A 22,850-nucleotide genomic window follows, 5' to 3' on the forward strand; every position below is an offset into this window, starting at 1 on the left:
CTCGCTGCCACCTCCCCTTCCAAAAACAAGATGAGAGATTAAAGAAAAAATGCATCTCTTGTCTTCCGGCTTCTCTCATTCCACTGCTCAGGCTCAAAATTTTGGATATTTTCTCATACCTACATTCAATTCAGAATCTATGATCACTTCCACTACCTTCACTGCTATTGTCTCTTCAGGCCACAATGAGCACTTGCCTGAAATAAGGCAAATTGTCTTCTAATTGGTTTCTCTGCTTCCAAATTTGACCCTCCACAATATATTTCCAAATCAGCAAAAGTGCTATGGACTGAATTGTGTCTAAGATTCATAGGTTTAAGTTCTGACCTCCAATGTGACTCTACTTGGAGATAAAGTTTTTACAGAAGTAATTAACGTTAAAGATGGTCATTAGGGTAGGGCACTAATCTGATAGGACTCTCTTTATAAGAGAGACACCAGAGAGCTCAGTCTTCACCATGTGAAGACACAGCAAGTATGCAGCCCGTCTTCAAGCCAGGAAGAGAGCTCTCACCAGCACCCAACCATGCTGGCACCCTCACCTTGGACTTCTGGCATTTAGAACTATAAGAAAATACATTTCTGTTTAAGTCTAAACTGCCTAATACATAGAGTAATTCTTTTAAAAACCTAAGTCACACCACGAGATCCCTCTGTTGTGCAGAACCCTCCAAAGGCTTCTCACTCCTCTGAGAATTAGTAGAGTCTTCAAACAACCCTAGCAATTTGCCTCTAGGAACCTATAAATTCTGGCTTCTTTCCCATTTCCTACTACTTTCCCCATCCATTGCTTCCTTCAGCCACACTGGCCTCCTTTTGTTCTTGAGCCCACCAGGCATATTCCCACCTCAGGGCCTCTGCTGAGTAGCTGTTCCTTCCACCAGAATTCTCTCTCCCCAGTTTTGTCAAAATTCACTCCTTCCTTCGAGCCTTTGCTCAAAAATTAATAAATTAATGAAAAAAATCAGTGAACTTGAGGTACTTATTTCTAAATGTCAGTTAAATACACTTGCAACTTTATAACTAAATTGTATCATCAGTTAAAACTTAAAGGTATATATAACTTATAACTTCCTTTTGGTAACAAAATGGTTTTCAATACCTTCAAGAATTATTGCAATAAATTCAAATAAATATTCTAGTTCCTAATTACAATAGGAGAATGAGTCAATCAATTAGATTACCTGAAATGAGCTTAGATTTTTTGTGATTTAGGTTAATTTTTTTTAGCAGATATTTTTTAAGTACCCACTATATACAGGTTGATCGATCATCACTGAAGCATCAAAAATAAAATAGTCCCTACTTCAAGGAGCTCAATGATTAATAGGAATCAACTCATGCTGAAATAATAATTGGTTTTAACAAAAAAACAAAATATAAACAATTCTTCAGTCGTTTTTTATTTCCCTTGTTTCAGTTACACTCACGTAAAAGTACACTTCTCTTTGTAAATTGTGTCATTAAACAAATTATATATTAATGACCATAGCATTATTTTAATAAATTTAATTAATATATTAATGACCATAGCATAGAAATTATTTTCCCAAAGATTAGCAGTAGTCATCTGAGTGATACTTGTATCATTAAAAAAATTAGCATGTGACAAAAAAAAAATGCTAGAACAGTATTTTCAATAACAAGTTTCAACCCCAAGAACTAAAATTAAAAAGCGATGTGACATCCATAAATGAAACCTGTAAATTTAGCCAAGGGCTAGACGTTTCGGCGCAGAATATTCCCAAAGGGTTTCTGGCAAAAAAAGTTGCTCTGGTCCTAAGGGCAACCTAGGTGGCAGCATCACCTAGTTAAAAGTTTCACTTCTCCGGGCCACATCCGCGGAAAACTTACTCCAGCACTAGTTCTTCCTTTCAACTACAAACTCTTTGGGTCACGCTAAGTTGCAGACGCGATGTGATTGGCTAAAAAATGGATGACGCACGGCTTCTCAAGCCTACTGAGAATCGGCCTCTCCCAGGGCGTCTGAGATTCCGCTTTTCGATTGGTCCTTGCGACAGGGGGGCCGGGACAATTGCTGAAGTTGACCTCTGATCCGGAACTCCCGGCAAAGATGGCGGCGGCCAGGTGTAGGAGGCTTTTGCTCCGCGGTCCGGGGCTGTCATTGCACACTGCGGCCAAAGCTGCCGTCACTGCCCCAGAAGTGGTCGGCTCAGATGTCGCAGCGGCCCCCCTCGCGCGCTACCCGCCAATCTTGGCCTCCCTGACTGCCGACAGCAAAGCGGCGCGGCAGCGGCGAGTGGAGCGATGGCAGGCCACGGTGCACGCGGCCGAGTCCGTGGACCAGAAGCTGCGAATCCTCACCAAGATGCAATTCAAGAAGTACGTAGTTTACCCCCAGACCTTCGCCCTGAATGCCGACCGCTGGTACCAGAGCTTCACCAAGACCGTGTTTCTGTCGGGCTTGCCGCCGCCGCTCACCAAGGCCCAGCCAGAGCCCGACCCCGACTCCGCGTCCTCCCTGGACCTCGCGGCCCTGCGCGCCGCCGCCTGCGACTGCCTTCTGCAGGAGCACTTCTTCCTGCGGCGCAAGAAGCGCGCTCTTTTCTACCGGGACCGTGAGGCCGTCTCCTCGCCTTTCCTGGACCAGCTGGTAGCCTCCCTCATGGGCCTGCTCAGCGCGCACAACCCGGCCTTGGCTGCCGCTACCCTCGGTAAGCTTCCAACCTGCCACTCCGGGCGGGGGAGGTGGGGGTCGTAGGCGACCTCTCTGTCCTAGTTTGTCCCCTCTTCATTTCTGTCTGTCTGTTTTGTCAGTCCCCCACCCACCCCAGTCCTTTCGCTCCTAGCTGGGGGCCAGCGTCTGGAGACTGGGTTCTCGTGCGTGTGCTACCCCCTACTAACTGCACAACCCTAGGCTAAGTAGCCTGAGGTCTTCAGGGCTGCTTCAGTCCTTTGCTCTACTTTGTGAAGGTCCAGCCAAATCGGAGGGCCGTGCTGGTTAAGAGAAGGCGCACCTAGAGAGTGGGACAGACCTGGGGTTGCCTTCTAGCTCTCCCACCAAAAACTCACATGACCTTATGTCAGTTTATTAACCATTTTGGGCCTAGGTCTTCTTTTTCAAGATGAGAATACGATAATAGTACTACTACTTCGTTATAAAACTGTTAAGATTGAAGGCGGTATTGAAATACCGAATGTATGTATAAATCAGTGTATAAATCAGTACTTTCTGTGTGCTTGGCCCTGTTCTAAATTTCATATGTGCGAAATTTAATCCTCACAATAACTTTACAGTAGGTAGCACTTTTGTATAAATGAGAAAACATACCAACCTGAAACGCAGAACTGTAAAACGTACCTAGTCAAAGAACCTGTAGCTGGTAGATTGGGAGAACAGGCTTCAGACCCAGCCATTCTGGGTTCCCAGTAAACAATCAACAACTTCTATTTTACTGTTCAGAGCAGACATGAAAAATAATTAATGGATAGACAGTTTTAAAAATCGATTTTCTGATGTGTTCATTTTATATTTACCACCCAGTAAGTATCTCAATAAATATTTACTGAATTAATGCTACTGTGACTGTAGGTGTGTGCTCAGCTAAGTCTTGTAGCGTACTTCTCTCTCTGTTGGGAAGAAAGTCGTCTTGAGGAGAGCATCGCAGACTGACTGCTCATGATCAGTGGCCTGGGAAAATTGACTGAACCTTGTCAAGACTCTCGTTCCACTTCTATAAAGTGGAGAGAATAACAACTGTACATACTTGACAAGTTATTGTGAAAATTGAATTAGTAATCCATGAGAGAGCTCTGACTCCTGTTAAACTTTTTATTTCTGGTGAATGATTATTGCTGGTGGGTTTTTTATTCTCACTGAGAAACTTCTTTGGTTACAGTGCTTAAGTGTAGTGTGGCACAAGTAGACAGTAAAAGTTTGTTATATTTAAGTCGTGATCATTTAAGTTAAATTATCACATAACTCAGACTCTATCTTACATCAAAGAGTACTTTTAGATATATTTTCAATTAGCACACCCATTCTTGAGTTCTGTATTGCTGATTTTAGTGTTTTAATAATAACTACATTTATCTAAATTATTAGAAAAGAAAATTTTTAATGTCTTTTGATAGATTGTAAACGCCCAGTTCACTTTTACTGGTTGCGTGGCGAAGAAATTATTCCTTGTGGTCATCGAAAAGGTCGAGTTGATGCTTTGCGATACCAAATAAATGATAAACCACACAATCAGATTCGAATGTCCAAACAGCTCCCTGAGGTAAGGATTTTTGCATGTGTATCTGTTGACAGTCGATGAGGAAGTGTTATAGGTAGGCTTGGTAATCGGCTTAAGAGGGTAAAAGTTTTGATCAGATCTCTTTTTGAGTGTCTTCGGGATACATCTCATCTGAAATCCTTTTTCAGTTTTTTAGCTTCCTACAGTATATATATTTTGCAAAGGTCAAATAATCATTTTAAGTGGCTTTAAGACATCAGTTTTCAGGACCATATAAATCTTTTTTTAATATGAAAATACTGATAACAGTTTGTGATTGCATTTTAAAGCAGACTACCCTACTTAATCGTAAATCAGGGCATTTTTATAACTATAAGCTGTCATTTTATGTGTGTACAGTTCTTTTGGAGAAAACAAGTATATTTTGAATGTTCTCTGTGTGCCCATGCCAGAGGTTGGCACATTTCTTTTGCAAAGGTCCAGATAGTAAATATTTTAGGCTTTGGGGCCCATAAGTCTGTGTTGTATTCTCAGTTTTTGTCATGTAAAGGCAGCCATGTACCATATGTAAATAAATGCTCCTGTGTTCCAATAAAACTTTATTTGGAAAAACAGGTGGCTGGCTGGATTTGACCCATCATTAGATGATAATGATGTTAATGTCATCAAATCATTTTGTAAAAACCTTATTTTTAAGATTTTTAAATGTCTTAAGATTTTAAGTAAAATACATACTAGTGTTGCTGTGAATTCACTTATGACTTTTTCTTTAAGTTTGTGCCTCTGGATTATTCTGTACCCATAGAAGTCGCTGTTATGAATTGTAAGCCAGACAAACTTCCGTTATTCAAACGGCAATATGAAAATGCTATATTTATTGGTAAGTTTCTCTTTTGAGGTATTGTACAGTAAATGTGTTTGAAGTGTCCTGTAAGATTTGCATAATTAATTCTTGATGACCAAGAGGTTCAGATAGTCCTTGTGCAATATAATTCATAATCTCAGGTTGCAATATGCATGAAAATTGGAAAGAAAATATTCTTTCAGCTCACTGTTTAAAATTTTCCTTGTTTCTATTGCATTAACAGTATTTAACTTTAATAAACAGTTATTAGGCTTTGTTGATTTATTATTATATAGAAAAAGTAATTTGTGTTTTTTTTGAAAGTAAACAAGTAGAAAACTGGATTAGAGTTAGTGATTGGCTTTTTTTAAGCAAAAGCGTCCCGTTTGTGCCACACGCTATGATAACCGTCAGGAATACAAAAATTTTATTTGTATATCTTCTGATCTCTGATTTCTAATCTCTGCCTATCTGCAGCTTATTCTTTTGACATTTTTTTGTTTATTAATTCCCAGCTGATTTGAGGAAGATTTTTAAGAAAGCAGCTTTATGCTAGTCTTCCAGAACTGTCTTAATAGTCCCTTCTTAGTCAGTGTGATCTTAGTGAATTGTAGGCAATTTTTGGATGAAAAGACTTTACCACTAAGGTTAAGAATATCAGCATTATAAAGGAAGTTTTTAAAGTCAGGAAATATGTATATCCTTTGGTGAATATGACCAGGAGGATAAGAGTTCCTAATGATGATGAAGGGGTTAGAGAAAACTGAAATAATAGGATATTTTAAATAAATTTTACGTATATTCTTTTTACTTATCCTGCATCTTTGTGGGCTTAATAGCTAGCAGATTGTACTTTCGCTTGAAATTTAACATTAATGTGATTTAGTCAATGAAATAAATAAACCAACTTTTCCATTTGTACATTTTGAATACTGATCACATGAGCAGAGGAGAAAGATGGCATTGAAGCAAATGCTGAGGACATGTGCTCCAGGTGTTCTAAGTGTGCACTTCATCTGAAATGTTTTTATATTGCTCATCAGGCTCAAAGACAGCAGATCCACACTGTTACGGACACACCCAGTTTCATCTGCTACCCGACAAGTTAAAAAGGGAAAGGCTTTTGAAACAAAACTGTGCTGATCAGATAGAAGTTGTTTTTAGAGCTAATGCAATTGCAAGTCTTTTTGCTTGGACTGGAGCACAAGCTATGTATCAAGGTAAAACTAATTTTATGGCATCATTGTTCTTGGAAGACATTTTAAGAATTTTAATAGATCAAATTGTTTTCTTGGGTTAAGGCTGAATCTTAACATTTTGAAGACTTTTACATGGGCACACAATACAGTTATTTTAAAACCCATAATTAAATGTTTTACGTTTGTAGTTGGCAAGTGGCATTTGGGTAGTTACTCTGATCTTTTACTTTGGCCACTTTTGTGTGAATGTACTTTTTTTGGACAATGTTCTTAAGCATTTCAAGAGCTATAACCAACTGAGTCAACTCTGTAGATGATGGCGGCTTTCTGATACTAGAAAAGGAAGTGCTTTAGTGGATTAAATTTTACATTAAATCACTGTTATCATATATAGTTTCTTTGAAGGTCATATCCAAGATGTGGATTAGGAGATTGTTCAGTTAATGGTTTATAGTTTTTATGTACCAGGCACTGTTGGCCTTGGAGATACAGTGTTGAATGAGAGAGGCAGGCAGATCCTGCTCTCCTGGAGCTTAAATTATAGTGAGGAAAGTAAACAGTAATAAACGCGGAATATTTTCAGCTGATGGTAGTACTCTGGAGAAAATACACTAGATGAGGGGAATAATGATATGTGGGGTATAGGTTTGAATGAGGCTTGGGGTGGAATTTATTTAGACAGAGTAATTTAGGGGAGAGGTCTAAAAAAATGACATTGAAACAGAGACCCAGATGGTGAGCAGCTGCTTATGTACGAACCTGGGGAAAGGATACTTCTAGGCAAAAGGAATGCCAAGTCTCTGAGGTAGGAATAGACTTGAACAACATGAAACTGATGAGAAAGGGAAGGGGAGAATGAAGGGATGGGGAAGGAGACAGAGGAAGCTGGAGGCATGTCACAGAGGACTTATAGAGCCTCATTGTGAAGCATTTGGATTTTGTTACAAAACTGGAAGTAATAGATAACTAGATTGCTCCTATATTAGCGACCAGGAGGAATTTTACTACACATTTAATTATTACCAGGCTACCTTTTTCCTTTGTATATATTGTTTTAACCTTATACTCACAATGGTTGATTTATGTTTCTATAATAGAAATAAATGGAGAAAATAGGAATAGGAGTAGATAGAATCAGCAAAAGAGGAAACTTCCCTAAAGATGTTAGAATGGCACTGTTTATTCGTAAAAGATAAAGTACTTCTTTTTACAGTATAATTGATTCTATATTTTAGCAATTTTATTTATTGGCTATCTCCATTAAAGCTGATATATAATATGTGTGCTGAAATTTACAAATTACTGCTTAGCCCTGGCAGTTGGATTTAGAAATATTAAAGCCAGTCCATCTGGAACAAGAAGCAGCCAGAAAACTTGAGTAGCAAAGGTTTTAAGATATCCTAGAACCTTATGATGACATAAAATATATTAGGCAAAATGAAAGCAGCTCGTAAAACCAATTTTGAAATATTAATTAAGATACAGAATTTGTCCATTTGTCCAGCTGTATGTTTGAAGATCTTAGAAAGTCAGTTTTTTTTTCTGAAAAGTTTTTTTAGTAGATGTGGTGGAGTAAATGGCTGTAATGGTTATTGGATAGTAGATGCTGCTGGTACAAGGAAAATTTGAACATATTTGAGGTTGGTGAATAATAATGTGTTTAGTACCAGATGTGGGAGAGACCTGCGTAGATAGAACCTCTGCTCTTAGATGGAGTAAATTAAGGTTGAAAGCTGTTGAAGTCCAAAGTTATTGAAAAGGTGTGTCATGATTTTGGGGATACTGGAAGGAAAGAAAGAATTCTTGATCCAGAAATAGAACATAGGATTAGAATGGAGAAGATGGGGAAAACTTTGAGATCTTTAGAAATTTGGTAGGTAAAATATCTGGGTTATAGGAAGTGTTTGATACCCTCTAATGTGTGTGTTTTGTTCAAATATATTCAATATGTAAGTTTCAGCATAGCTTTCTTCTACAGGATTCTGGAGCGAAGCAGATGTTACTCGACCTTTTGTCTCCCAGGGTGTGATCACAGATGGAAAGTACTTCTCCTTTTTCTGCTACCAGTTAAACACTTTGGCACTGACTGCACAAGCTGATCAAAATAACCCTCGTAAAAATATATGTTGGGGGACACAAAGTAAGCCTCTTTATGAAACAGTCGAAGATAATGATGTGAAAGGGTTTAATGATGATGTTTTACTTCAGATAGTTCACTTTCTACTGAATAGACCAAAAGAAGACAAATCACAGCTGTTGGAAAACTGAGAAAAAACATTTGATTCAGGACTTTGGGATTACTTAAGTTTCACTGAAGAAACAATAAAAGGAATTTTGACAATGAGACTTCTGTCAAATATTAAATGCATTAATTTTGAGACATTTTTTATGTTAACCTGTGATTAGACCTCTCGTTCTGCTCAAAATACATCATTGAAGTATTTAATTTTAGGTATAGTATATTGATTAAAAATAATTTTATTTATATATGATTAACTGATGAGACTAATGGAGCAATCTTCAGTACCTGTTATTAATTGTGTTTGTGTGTAACCAAGTCCAAGCTCATACCAGTCACTCACTGCATAATAGGCCAGTAGGTCGAGGGACAAAGTGTTGGGGCAGTGAAAAATGACTATTGGGAAAGCCAGCTAACCGAGAAGATGGACTTATGTCCTGAAGAACTGTTTTAATTTGGGGTAGAATTCTAGCTTTTATGTTAAGGAAAGAAGCCGAGTGCCTGATAAGCTTGTAGACGTTCTTCTAATTAATTGGTGGTGAGGTAACTGGGTGGGGTTTTGGGAGTCAACATCGTCAACCTTCTGGTTCCAACTGCTCTGGGGTCTGCATGCTTGTGGTCAGTATGTGGTTAACTTTTTCTATCTGGTGGGTGTTCTAGTATCTGCAAAACAACTCAAGGGTATGGCTCAGAATATTATCCATAACCCTTCAGGAGGAACTGTAGGTCCTTGTCTTAGTTTATGACTGAACTATTATTATTTTGTCTTGTTTGACTGTTTTTATTGTTTTCTCATTTCTCTTGTTAAATTTGCTATTTGGAACTGTAGGAAGACCTTGGAGGCTAAAGCTTTTCTATAAACATCAGGCAGATGGTAAGGGGTTCTGTCCCCTGAAAGGCCCCGCGGACCCTGCTCAGTTTCATGTGGACTTGAAAGTAAGGTAAAGGCAGTAATTCAGGTACTTGAGAATACATAGATATTTTGTTATTTTCTTTCATTTTCTTTTAGTTTTTTTATAATAACAGTATAGAGTTCCAAAACCCCTTCAAACATGAAGTATTTTGCAGATATAGGAAACTGGCATAGAGGAGTTAAAGTAACTTTAATAAGGGTTCACAGATGATTAATTATATAACTGATGAATTATATGCAACTTAGGTTCTTAGACCTTGGAAGTAACATTAGTAATGTTTCAAAAGAAGAAAAATAAGTGAGAAAAAAAATTGCTACAGAGAATATTGAGAATAGAAATCAAAAAACCCACAGGTGTACAACATTGACATTGGCCAATATTTGATTGGACAAGGTTGAATTTCTCATGAAAGGCCTTCTTAGTATCCCAAAGTTTGGTTAAAAACAAATTTGTAACAAAAAAACAGCAACAAAAAATTAAAACTTAGGACTAATAAGAGATACCATAAAGAGTGAGAATTATAAGTAATAATATTCCAAATGTACAGACATGATCACTGTCTTTATGTATAATAAGCGCACTGCAGACTAAAATTTAACCTAGTTACTATCCAAATGAGCTTAACTCCGCATTAGAGATCGCTTATAAGACTTTGAGAGTATTCTCATAATTAGCCTCCTTTAAATAACGTTCTGTGTGCCATCCTTAGTACAAATTACTCTTCATTTCTCAGTCACATTTCTTCATTTTTTTTCCCCTCTATGTAAAAATACTGAATTCTGTCTCAGGTCTTGATTATGTTTTGTATTCTTCCTTTGTCATCGTACAGAATTCTGCCTTCCATTTGCAAAATTTTTGTAAGTAACATTTGACACTTGACTTTTGAAACTTTTATAATAGTTGGGACATAAGTCTAAGGTTTAATATGTAGGATATGTTTTGGGATTTTTGTATCTTAAAAAGAAGTTATGGTTATAAGATAATTTGATTTTTTTTAATATTTTTTTTAATTGAAGTGTAGTTGATTGTGCTAATTTCAGGTGTACAGCAAAGCAATTCAGTTATATATATACATACTTTTTTTTCAGATTCTTTTCCATTATTTGTAATTACAAGAAATTGAATATAGTTGCCTGTGCTATACAGTAGGTCCTCGTTATTCTGATTTGCTTTTAAAATTATGTAAAGGAACTGCCGTTGGATTTAAAATACAAGTAGTGTTCTCTAGAAATGAACTGAATTGTTGGGAAGTCTAAGTTAATAAATGCAAATGGGATCACACTTATTTTTTTTACCTTTTTAGTTTTTGGACAGAGTAAATGAAGTTTGACCTTGGTGACATATAGCAAAAACTCATACATCAACCAGTTTAGGAAAACTGAAGACAGAAGAAAGTAACTATCTTATTTTTTAATAGATGATTATATAAATTATTATAAGCTTGATGCTTTCATATTTTAATTCAAACATCCTCAGAATGTTTTTATGAAAATTATGTATTGATATAAAGATATTCATAACTTTAGTCTTCTTTAGATGTGATACATATATTATATATATAAAATGGGAATCATCATATTCATTTTTACTGTGCCTATCACCTTATTCATGTTGTAGAGAAATGTAATAGAGAAATATGTACCCAAATAGTTTTAGAAATGAGCCACTTGTAATTTTTTATGACTTTAATTTTAGGTTTAAATTACTAAAAACTGTCCTGATCTCAAGAAAATGAAAGCTTGCATGATGTTTAGCTACTTAGAAAGTATTTCTTTGGATCTTCAGTTCATGTAAAACTTGACTTTTTATTTGCAAACTAACAATACTTGCATTATAAGCACTTTATTAGGATCTTCCAAAACCTTTCAGTAACTTTTCTCTCTTAACCATTAATAGTGCTAATAAAGGAGGTGGGCAGGATCTAAAGCTGGAATGGGCATCAGGGATAATTTAATTTAGCAGCTGAATTCTGTTTATGTCATTCATCTTTACCACACTGTATGGGGTTTTTTTTGTTTTAATTATCAACATTAAAAGGGAAGGGAGTTATAAAACACTCAGGTTTCAAGTTCTTTTCAAAAATAGTAAAATCTGGCAACTCCAGGTTGTATGGTCAGGAGCTGGAGATTGTCCACTCTGGGTTCCTTTAGAGGAGACATACTCTCTCCAGTTTGTCACTGTCCCACCTGCTCCAGCTCCTTATTTCTCCTCTCTTTATTTGGCCAACATCATTAGGCATGCCTCACTAATTTCTGTTAAATGTTTTATCGTTGATACATTGAGTTTATGACCCCTGAGGTCCAGGTTGCTATTAAGAACTTGTATTATTGGTGGTAAAACTCAACCTTTATAATTACTTTTTAAGCTTTAAAGATCTCAGTTTTCTATCAACAAACATTGTAATAATGATAAATTGAATTCAAATGGAGAATTCAGTTTCATTTGGGATAATTAAGTGAAATCTAGTCTTCGGGTAGAAGGTGATATATAAGTTACCTGGAAAAATAGATAAAACTTCTGTTTCCTACTACTTCTGCTAAATGAAAGGCAAAGTGAATCCTGATTTGTTTTGTTTTGACAGTTTCTTAATGATGATGTTGGGAAAAATTTTGTCCGTTTTCACAGAACCGAAGTTGGCAACCAGAGAATATTTGGACACTGGTCTGAGAATTTTCTTTCCCTTCATAGCCTATGCTGGGTTGTCTACAGTACCACCCTTCCTAGTAGTAGAAGGATGGTAAGGATGCTCTTACAGAGTTGAGACCGTATCAGACTGGAGAAGGTGCCCAAATGGTGGTCAAACACAGATTGGCTAGAAAGCTGTGAAGTAACCCATTAAAAACAAAAACAAAAGAAGTCTTTGACTTTTGCTTCCCAGAATGGTGGACTAGATTATTTGGTTCAATCTTCCTGCTATGACATCTGACTGAATATAATAGATACCCACTGAAGGCATTGGAGAGATAACAAGATAGTAGATAATTGCCAGACTGGTATCAGGAAGAAAATGGAAATCTAGAAGGTGAGCCCTAGTATCAGGCCTGCTCTTGCTCTGGAGGGGTGATTTGCTAACCAAGATGAGGAAGCTGAGAGGAGGAGTAGAATTTCAACAGCCTTGTGAGATTAGAAGGACAGAAATTACAGCACAAGACCTCCATGGTTGAGACTGGTAGAATTCCTGGCTTTGAGACCCTGAGTGACTACTTCTGAGGGTGTAAGGGTGAACTAGAAGTAAACCATTCACATAGAATATAGCTTAGAATCAAGTCATCTACATAGTTTAGAACAATATGAAGTTTTGGAAGTAGATGAACATGATCTGAGATTTCTAATGCCTGGGGTATCTGAAAGATGCAAGGTTGGAGAAAGAACATTTTCCTAGGTCTCAAATTATTTCTACAAACACTTTTTCAAATACAGTATATCCATATATAATAGTTGGGCACAAGAGGAGAGAGAGCAGGAATGAAAATCAGCAGAAACAATATACAATAGAAACAGACCCAAAGGGGCCTACATATTTGGATTGTAAAATGGACTTTAAAATTAATGTTTAATATGTACAAGGAGATGGACTAAAAGGTTGAAAATTTCAATATAGAACTGGAAACTTAAAAAAAAAGTCATTGCAGATTTGCAAAAGAGCCAAATATTCAGGAGCTAGAAAAACAAAATGGTAAATAAAATTAAGAACACAAAGCACCGTGTTAGTTATCTATAATGCATAACATATAACTGTAGGCTTAGCTTCTTAAAACCACACATCTATTACTTCACAGTTTCTGTGGGTCAGGAGTTCAGCCATGGCTTGAGTGGGTCCTTTGCCTCAGAGACTCTCACAAGGCTGCAGTCAAAGTATTGGGCAGGTGAAGGGTGCCATCTGAAGCCTCAGCTAGGGAGAGGTCTGCTTCAGATTCTGTAGTTGCTAGCAGGTTGTTGGACTGAGGGCCTCAGTTCCTTACTGGCCATTAGGTAGGGGCTCCCTCAGTTCCTTGCCAAACAGACCTCTCCGTTAGAGCAGTTTACAACAGAGAGGGCCTATGGAGAGAGTCTGCTAACAAGACTTGGTCAGAAGCCAAGTCACTGTCCAGTCCACAACCAAAGAGAGGAGATTACACAAGGGCATGAATAAGAGGAGTTATGAATCACTGGGAGCCATCTTGGAGTCTGCCCACCAAAAGACTATAAACGCCACTGAAAAGAGAATTACTGACATGGGAAGTCCAAATAAAATATCTAGGGTGAATGTTGTCTTCATAAACTTTGTTACTCCGCCATCACCAGTGAAGAGGGGTTGATATTTACCCATGTCCAGAAACAATGGAAGTACTGTGGACAGAGGATAAATAAGGATATATATTAATTGAATATAGGAGCTTAGAAATAAGGAGGCTACTAGGGAAGGAAATGAAGGATCAAACTAGGTATTTAGGAATCTCATTTGTTCTTACTCTGTGGATACCAGTGGATACCCCATCTATAGAACTCTTTGTAGTGAGCTATATGTACTTTGTGGCTGAGTTGATTTTTTGGTGTTGATTAATAATATGCCAGTGGATAATCAGTGGAAATGTGTCTATAAACTAACAGCTGTTGCACATAGTAGTATTTTATGTTGCTTACTTTCTTTTTGCACAGGATTTTCAAGGTGTGCACATAATATTTATTTCTGAGATGTGTACAGTTTTCTTAAATAGGTGTTCATTTTTAAATTAGCCATTACCTCATGGGAGGGTGATATTTGTAAACAGATTTCAAATTAGCATACATTTCAGTAAATGTATTGTTGAAATGTCCAAAAAAAAAAAACCAAAAACCACAACTACAGGTTAACTAGTTTTAGTTTATCTCATAGGTGTTCTTTCTTTGTTCAGTCTAGGTATTATGGAAAAATCTCTTTAATGTTGACAGAATTTCTTTAGAGTAAACCATTACTATGTCTGAAAGACCAATTTCAACTGGCAGAATTAGAGAGGGAACAGCAATTTGGAAAACCAAGTTACCTGTAACCTTTGATAAGCAAAGGCCTCCATAAAGTAAGTCATAATATTTCTCCTTTATAAGAATTCACAAATTTAATGTTTGTATCCGTTACACATTAGTTTGAAAATGATCTCAAGCTGGATTCATGTTGAATAAAATCCAGAAATTTTCTTCATAAATTGAATAGATGTATAGGAAGCTAGGAAGAAAAAGGAAGGCATATGGTGAATAAATTTCTCAATGCCAGGTACTACCTTAATATTAAAGCAGTCCACCTCCAGCATCCATATTCATTTGAAACTGGATGATATTGTTTAGATACTTATCATGGACTACCCAAGGGACATATAGATAAATATTTACTTGTAACAGCCATCTGTAGAAGCATCCAATAGAGTTTATGAATTTATTTGTATATATCAAATTGTACCCTATGTATTAATGAATTTATGCATTTAGGTAGAAAGTGAATAAGCTTTTGAATTAGTTTAGAAAATCAGATTTTCATTTTTTTTTTTTTAGTTTCATTTTAATCTGTAGAATATAAGATTATTTTTGTTGTCAATGTGAAGTATGTAATTTGAATGTGAAGTATGAAATTTGAAAAACATTTAAGTGGGAAACATAATCTCATACTGTTAACATTTTGGTCTGTCGCCTTATATCTGCATTTTTGTTGTTACTTGATGTTTTTGAGATCATACTGTAGATCAGAGTTCTCATATTTTTGTTTCATAATCATCAAATTACCATATATTTCTATATTCTATAAATAATTTGGGGGGTATTTTGAAAGGTGATTGAATAGTAACAGTATTATACACTAGGAGAGAAATACTTAAACATGAAATTTCCATAATGTTAAGTTCACATTCATTTACAAGGAGAAAAAAATCACAATCTTTTCAATTATGAAAAACTCAAGCATGGTAATTATTTAAGATTAGCTGATGTGGGTGTAATTATATTTAATGCAGGAATAGTTCACAAGCACTCAGATGATTAAATCACGACTTTCAATATATTTGCAAGATTTCTGTATCTCACCACCTAGATGTGATTCATAGTTGGAAAAATAAAGGATCTGTGTATTTGGAGAGCCCTAAGGGAAGTAAAAATATCCATACAATTATCCTCTGATAAAGTATAATTTGTTGCCACCCTCAGAACTAGAGTTTTAAATGTAAATCTAAAAGAATGATGACAAAAATTCTAATTCTCATGTTACCTGAAAATGTAAACAAGTTTCAAAATCAGTTTGACAGTTGGATCTAAAAGTCTAGATTGAAGTCTTGCTTCCTTCATTAACTACGTAAGTGACTTCAGACCAGTCAGGTTTCCTTGAATTCAGTTGCTTCGTCTGATAAATTGAGGGGATTGGACAGGATCTTCAGAATCCCTCCTAACTCTAATGTGTGATGAATCATTCCTTCTAAGCCTGTCACAGCAGATGTGATTTGCCATTAACTTTTTTTTTTTAATTTCTTTTTTAAACCTCCTGTTTCCAAGTGACAAAATGGTAATGTTAAGAGCTAGAGAGTTGTGTGGGGGTTAGCTTGCCCTTTCACTGAATTTCCTCACTTGAATATTTCTTTCATACTTTTTTCCCCACAGCACTATATCGCCTGAGGGATAGACTCATAAACTTTTAGAATAAAAGGAAATTTAATAGTCATCAAGTTCAACTCACTATTCAGTGCTCAGATATCCTCTAAAAACATCTACACCAAATACCCACAGCCGTCTGTGCCTGAAGCTTGGTGATTTATTACCTACCAAGGCTTCCATTTCTCCAGTTTGTATTGTACTGATTACTAGATCGTGTTGATTTGGGTTGAAATCTCTTTTCTGGTAGCTTCTTCCCATTTATCTTAGCTGTGTCTCTCAGGGTTATTTGGATATCTTTTCCATTTCTTTTCATCAGGTTCAAATATGTTTTTTTATCATCTTGCCATATTCTTGAGTTAACTTTTTCCCATTGAGGGTTCGATGCCAGTATTTTCTCTGAAATTTTGGAAATCTAATTCTCAAAGTCTAAAATATAGGGCTCAGCTTTTCCTAACATGGCCAACTTCCCAGTCAACCTTGAGATTATGTGTTTATTTTTTTTTTTACCAAGGAATTTGTCAGTTTTACTATGGCAGTTATTTCCTTTTTATGGATTAGAATTAGGTCCTTGTGTAGCTGTTCCCTTAATTATTTCCTCTACCTTGTGAAAAAAGAAGAGCAGGGGCACTAGCATTCACTGAGCACCTACTGGATGCCAAGTAGTTAATCACATGCGGTGATGGCATTTAATCTTCAAACCAACTCTGCAAAGGAAATGTCGCTGTCCCTGTTTAATTTTTTGTTTTCCAAAAGGAAAGTTCTTTGTGTTAGTAACTGTCAAATCTCAAACAATGCTAGGTAAATACTTGGTAAACACATCAACATGACCAACAGAAAGAAAGTAATAATATTTCTCAAAAAATATGGTGAATGTTTTTACTTATTTTAAGTTATTGAAGCAATATGGTCAACTAAGGCATCAACTACTTTCTCCCTCTATTATAGATTCTTTATGAAGAGATGTACTGCAAAAGAAGTTAAAAGTATGGTTGGGCTGGAAGGAAGGAAGAGAGGGAGGGTGGAAGAAATTAGTACATTCAAAGCCAAAACAGTCAGCTCTGAGCAGTGCTCCCGCAGCCTGGCGATATCATACCTGGATGTGGGCTGTTGAACGTCTTCATGTTGCCTTGGGGAAAGGAGGCATGGACATCGCCAAAGACTTGAGCTCAGAGACGGGAACACAGCCCCAGCCCCCAACCCTGCTTTGTAATCTAAGTCTTCCAAGAGGCTCCTGTTTATAAAAGGGACTAGAAGAAAGACAGTCCGCAGAAAATGAAGTATGTGGCCAGGACTTACAAGTGAAAGAATAAAAATCCTTTGTCTCAGTAACACTGTAGGGAATGCAAATGAAAATAATGAGATACTCTTTCATTGTGTTGGGAAAAAATTAGAAAGTCTAAATAGCACGTATCGCCTTGCTGTGGGGAAATGAAAGCTCTTGACACTACAGGCAGGCATTGAAATTGACGGAACCACTTTGGATGCTGCTTTGCGGTATTTTGTATGGTGGACGATGAACATGCCCTGAGACACAGCAGTTGCACTTCTAGATCAGTACCCTGAATGCACTCTAGCTCAGGCGCACAAGAAGGTGTGTAAGAGGATATTCCTGTTGCACTGTTTGTAATAGGGGCAAGATGGAAAACCTCTGAGTGTCAATCAACGAAGGAATATATATACATTGTAATATATTCATATGCACATGCTCGTGTTTGAAAGAACTTTATAAATTTATTAATAGGAATGAATCTGGAAAACATAGTTGGGAAAACAAACAGAACAAAAGCAAGCTGTGGAAAGATTTGGTCAGTATCACTCCATCTATGTAAGTTAAAATTTCAGAGAATATTACATTGGTAATAGTATACGCGTGTGGTAAAATATATAAAGAATGAACTGGAAGCTCTGTACACACTTTCGGATATTACAGTATCTAGATGATGAGGCAGGAGTGGGTGGTTGGTTCTGTTTTGTGGTTACCTTCAGTTACTTTAGTTATGTTTGCAACATTTTACTTATTTTAGAAAAGGAGGATGGGGAATAAGTATTAAGGTAAAATCATAATATTTGTTAAGATTGAATAATAGGTATATTGGTTTTCAGTCAATATTTTCTGAATTTTTCTGAGTGCTTGAAATATACATATATTATAAAATTGTGTAAATGTATGTACATTATTGATAGCCAGTATTGCAGCTGGACCAGCCCTTATCATTCTTGTTACAATCACAAGATGCCCTCAGCAGTAACCGTCACCAAACTTGGGGGAAAAAAGGTTTATTACTTACAAGCCCTTGGCATTATATGGCAAACTGGGGGCCACACAGCAAGGCTGCCGGTAGAGAGAGCACAGGCTGGGGTTCTGTTTTCATTGGGATCGAGGGTGGGGGCCTAGGTTTCCATGGGCTCACTCTATTGGTGAATTTAAACTTAAGTGGAAATTTTAGGCACAGAAAGAGAAAAAAAGCAGCCCATCTGGCCAATTACAGACACCAACAAAGATCTTTAAAACACGAGACCAGGGAGGTGGGTGAGTGATGGCCTCTGGCTGGTGACAGGTTTATTCCAGGTAGCTTTCTTTGAAGTAGATGCCACAGCAATCAAAGCTTAGGACAGGCACTTGCATTACAAAAGAAAAAAAATGGTCAGGGCTCACACTACATTTCTAAAAATAAAAATAGATATACAGCAGGTTGCATGCAGCAAAAGCTGTGTGTGTGTGTATGTAAAACAAAGGCAAAGGAAAGGCAGGACAAACTTGAGCAGCATCAGCATGGGGAATCCCCAGAATAAGAAATTGGCCTAAACACATTAACTTACTAGAGAATCCACATTCCCACATGATAATCTAATACAATTTTCTGGTTTTAAAATAAGGCGTACCTTGGAGATACTGCACGTTCGTTTCCTGACCACTGCAGTAAAGTGATTTTCGCAATAACGTGTCACATGAATGTCTTGGTTTCTCAGAGCATATAAAAGTTACATTTACACTATGCTGTAGTCTATATACTAGCATTATGTCTAAGAAATGGTGTACATACTTAGTTTAAAAATAGGTTTTTTTTGCTAAGAAGTGCTAACCATCTTCTCAGCCTTCAGCAAGTTGTAATCTTTGTGCTGGTGGAGGGTCTTGCCTCAGTGATGACGGCTGCTAACTGATCAGGGTGGTGGTCGCTGAAGGTTGGGATGGCTGTGGCAATTTCTTAAAATAAGATGATGAAGTTTGCCACATGGGTTTGCCAATCCTCCTTTCACGAATGTTTTGTTGATAGCATGCGATGCTGTTTGATAGCATTTTACCAATAGCAGAACTTCTTTCAAAAGTGGAATCAGCCCTCTCAAACCCTGCTTTATCAGCCAAGCTCATGCAGTATTCTTAATCCTGTTTGTCATTTCAACAGTCTCCACAGCATCTTCACCAGGGGTAGATTCCATTTCAACAAACTTCTTTCTTTTCTCATCCATAAGCAGCAACTTCTGTTAAATTTTACAATGAGATTGTAGCAATTCAGTCACATTTTCAGACTCTACTTCTAATTCTCTTGCTATTTCCATCACATCTGCAGTTACTTCTTCCTCTGAAGTCTTGAACCCCTCAAAGTCTTCCATGGGGGTTGAACTCAGTGTCTTCCAAACTCCTTTTAATGTTAGTATTTTGAACTTTTCCCATGAATCATGAAAGTTCTTAATGCATCTAGAATGGTGAGTCCTTTCCAGAAGATTTTCAGTTTACTTTGCCCAGATCAGAGAAATCACTATTTATGGCAGCTTTAGCTTTATGAAATGTTTCTTAAGTGACAAGACTTGAAAGTTACTCATTGATCCATGGGCTGCAGAATGGTTGCTGTGTTAGCAGCATGAAAACAACATGAACGTCACTGTACATGTCCATCAGAGCTTTTGGGTGACTAGGTACATTATCAATGAGCAGTAATATTTTGAATCTTTTTTTCTGAGCAATGGGCTTAAAATATCCAGTAAACTATATTGTAAACATGGTCTTTCAGGATTTGTTATTCTATTTCTAGAACACAGAATAGATGGAGCATAACTCTTATGGACCCTAGGATTTTGGAATGGTAAATGAGCACTGGCTTCAGTTGAAAGTCACCAGCTCCCATCAGCCCCTAACAAGTTCTTTGAAACTTTGAAGTTGAGCACTGACTTTTCTCTGACTATGAAAGTCCTAGATGCATCTTCTTCCAATGTAAGGCTGTTTTGTCTACACTGAAAATCTATTGTCTAGTGTAGCCACCTTCATGAATGATCTTAGCTAGATCTTCTAGATAACTTGCTGCAGCTTCTACATTAGCACTTCCTGCTTCACTTTGCACTTTTATATTATAGTGATGACTTCTTTGCTTCAACCTCCTGAACCAACCTCTGCTGGCTTCAAACTTTTCTTCTGCAGCTTCCTCACCTCTATCAGCCTTCATAGAATTCAGGAGAGTTTGGGCCTGTCTGTGGATTAGATTTTGGCTTAAAGAAATGTTGTGCTTGTTTGATCTTTTATCTAGACCACTAAAACTTCCACCATATCAGCAATAAGACTATTTTGCTTTCTTACAATTTTTGTGTTCACTGGTTAGTACTTTCATTTCCTTGAAAAACTTTCCTTTGCATTTACAACTTGGCTAACCGCTTTGTGCAAGACTTATCTTGGCCTTTAACATGCCTTCCTCACTAAGTTTAATCATTTCTAGCTTTTGATTTAAAGTAAGAGATGTGTGACTTTTCCTTTCAGGTCATTGTAGGGTTATTAATTGGCTTAATTTCAATATTGTTGTGTCTCAGGGAATAGAGTCCTGAGGAGAGGGAGAGAGAACCACTGTCTTACATGAGTGTGGTTTGTGACACCCCAAGACAATTACAATAGTAACATCAAAGATCACTGATCACAGATATCCATAACAAATATAATAATAATAAAAAGTTTGAAATATTGTAAGAATTACCAAAATGTGACACAGAGACAGGAAGTGAGCAAATACTTTTGGAAAAATTGTACCAACACAGGGTTGCCACAAAACTTCAATTTGTAAAAAAAAAAAAAACAAAAAAAAACCAAAAAACTGTAAAGTGAAAAAAAAGTTAAAATTCAATAAAATGAGGGATGCCTGTAATAGAAGCCAGAAAGGTCAAGAGATTTGCCCAAGTTCCTGTGTGTATTGGTGTAGAGTTGGGGCTAGGATTCAAGTGTTCTGAGTCCTGTCCAGTGTTCTTCCTAAATTGTCACGAATAGGTCATTAGTGTACAGCTCATGACTTGTACTTTGGTCTCATAAGATAGATAACTTTATAGACTTCTTTTATTATATCTACTTCTCTCTATAGTGAAAGGCATACTCCTAGTTCCATCTGTAGTGCAAGACATTCTGATGTATTAATACCAGGAAGCCCAGAGTAAGTCTGAAATGATACCTTTTACTTCCCTATGGGAACTTTCCAGTTAGCATCAAACTTGAGACTCAAGTAATAATTAGCTCTTAGGAATTTTTGCAGTATAAAGTCAATTACTTATTGACCTATTTCCATTTGCCAAGCCAGATTGATATATTGTCTATTAAAAGATCAATATGTTGTTTATTTTCAACCATAGGTAGTAAAAAGAGGAAATGCTCAATGAATATATTAGATTCCAGTTCGTCTTATCTTTTCTTGACAATCTAGATAAACAGACTTGTGACTAGACACCATTTTTAGTGTTGTCAAATATTTTGTAGAATTACATAGATTTTTGTGGAGAAGGGGTTATATTTTTAGTAAAGGAATTGTTTCCTTGGGGGAAAATACTGAACATGGAAGCATTAAAACAAGTGACAAGAAATGGAGGTCATTTATTGTAACTATCCTTTTTGTCCTATATTTATAGTCACTAAGCATTCCCTGGGGAGGGAGCACAGAGCTGAGTATCAAAAATGAGATGCTTACTATTCTGCTAAGTCCACCAGTATCAGTTTATTTGCTATATGTCATTTCTCCATCTGGAAATAGATTTTAATGCTGAATAATCCAGAGATACGGTATGAGAAGATATTAATTAATTATTACTAATCAGTCATTTACAAGGCTTCAGTATTAATGTTTGACCATTTGAAAATGGTAAAACGTGTGCAGCAGAGAAGCACTGGACGTGGGGGGAAGTAAGGAGACATGTAAGTTGGAGCTGGCCTCAGTGGGGCGTTGGAATCGGTACTGACCTTAATCAGTGGCGCAGTATGTATGATGGCTTACATGATGTGCTTTTTGGAGGTTACAGAGGCCCTGTTGCAGGAGTGGCTTGTTTCTGCTCCATGGTGCTGGGGTTTGCACCTGGTAAAACTCAGAAGCTGGGAGTGACTCAACACCTGGGAGCTGGATCGTCTTCACTCACGGGTCTGGCAATTGTTGTGAGCTGTGGCTGGGATCTCACCTGGGGCCAGTTGACCCTAGCACATAAACTCACTCTTAGAGTGGTTGGGCTTTTTCCATGATGTCACTTACCCTGTAATCATTTGGTCAAGACAGTTTTAAGTCCACTGTGATTCCAGAGAAGGAGGCATAGACCTCACTGATCTCACTTCTTGATGACAAGAATAAAAAAAAAAAAAGTTGGATTCATGTTTTAAAACTGACAGAGGCTATATGAGTTGAAGGCCACTACAGTCAAAAAAGAGGACAACAAAAGGAAAATGGTGATGACAAACTCTGCCTTCTTTGCCCAGATCAGGCTGCCTGTGGGAGGTTCGGCACTAATGAAGCTGTGGCTGCTGCTGGCTACCAAGCGTCCCATTAAAGATCACTCTGAGGGTCTCACTTCTTGTTTCAGGAAGCCCTCCTCACTGACGTTAGATCAGGGACAATAAGGAGCCCTCACCTCAGC

General features: G+C 37.1%; 1 protein-coding gene across 1 annotated transcript; it reads left to right on the forward strand.

The window, feature by feature from the left end:
* Positions 1 to 2,037: 2,037 nt before the first annotated feature.
* On the forward strand, positions 2,038 to 8,586 carry MRPS30 (mitochondrial ribosomal protein S30). The gene is made up of 5 exons (XM_010966308.3): positions 2,038 to 2,675; positions 4,096 to 4,241; positions 4,974 to 5,079; positions 6,087 to 6,263; positions 8,221 to 8,586. The coding sequence occupies exons 1-5, from the start codon at positions 2,075 to 2,077 to the stop codon at positions 8,508 to 8,510; spliced, it is 1,320 nt and encodes a 439-aa protein (XP_010964610.2). The 5' UTR covers positions 2,038 to 2,074; the 3' UTR covers positions 8,511 to 8,586.
* The last annotated feature ends 14,264 nt before the right edge of the window (positions 8,587 to 22,850 follow it).

Source organism: Camelus bactrianus, chromosome 3 (genome assembly GCF_048773025.1).
Source record: "Camelus bactrianus isolate YW-2024 breed Bactrian camel chromosome 3, ASM4877302v1, whole genome shotgun sequence".
Taxonomy (NCBI): domain Eukaryota; kingdom Metazoa; phylum Chordata; class Mammalia; order Artiodactyla; family Camelidae; genus Camelus; species Camelus bactrianus.

What these genes read in the sequence shown, in the direction of transcription:
- MRPS30 (XM_010966308.3), top strand. Translation starts at nt 2,075, where the DNA reads ATGGCGGCGGCCAGGTGTAGGAGGCTTTTGCTCCGCGGTCCGGGGCTG. An exon ending in CTTGGCTGCCGCTACCCTCG is followed by an intron (nt 2,676 to 4,095) that starts GTAAGCTTCCAA and finishes GTCTTTTGATAG; the next exon opens with ATTGTAAACGCCCAGTTCAC. An exon ending in TGAAAATGCTATATTTATTG is followed by an intron (nt 5,080 to 6,086) that starts GTAAGTTTCTCT and finishes ATTGCTCATCAG; the next exon opens with GCTCAAAGACAGCAGATCCA.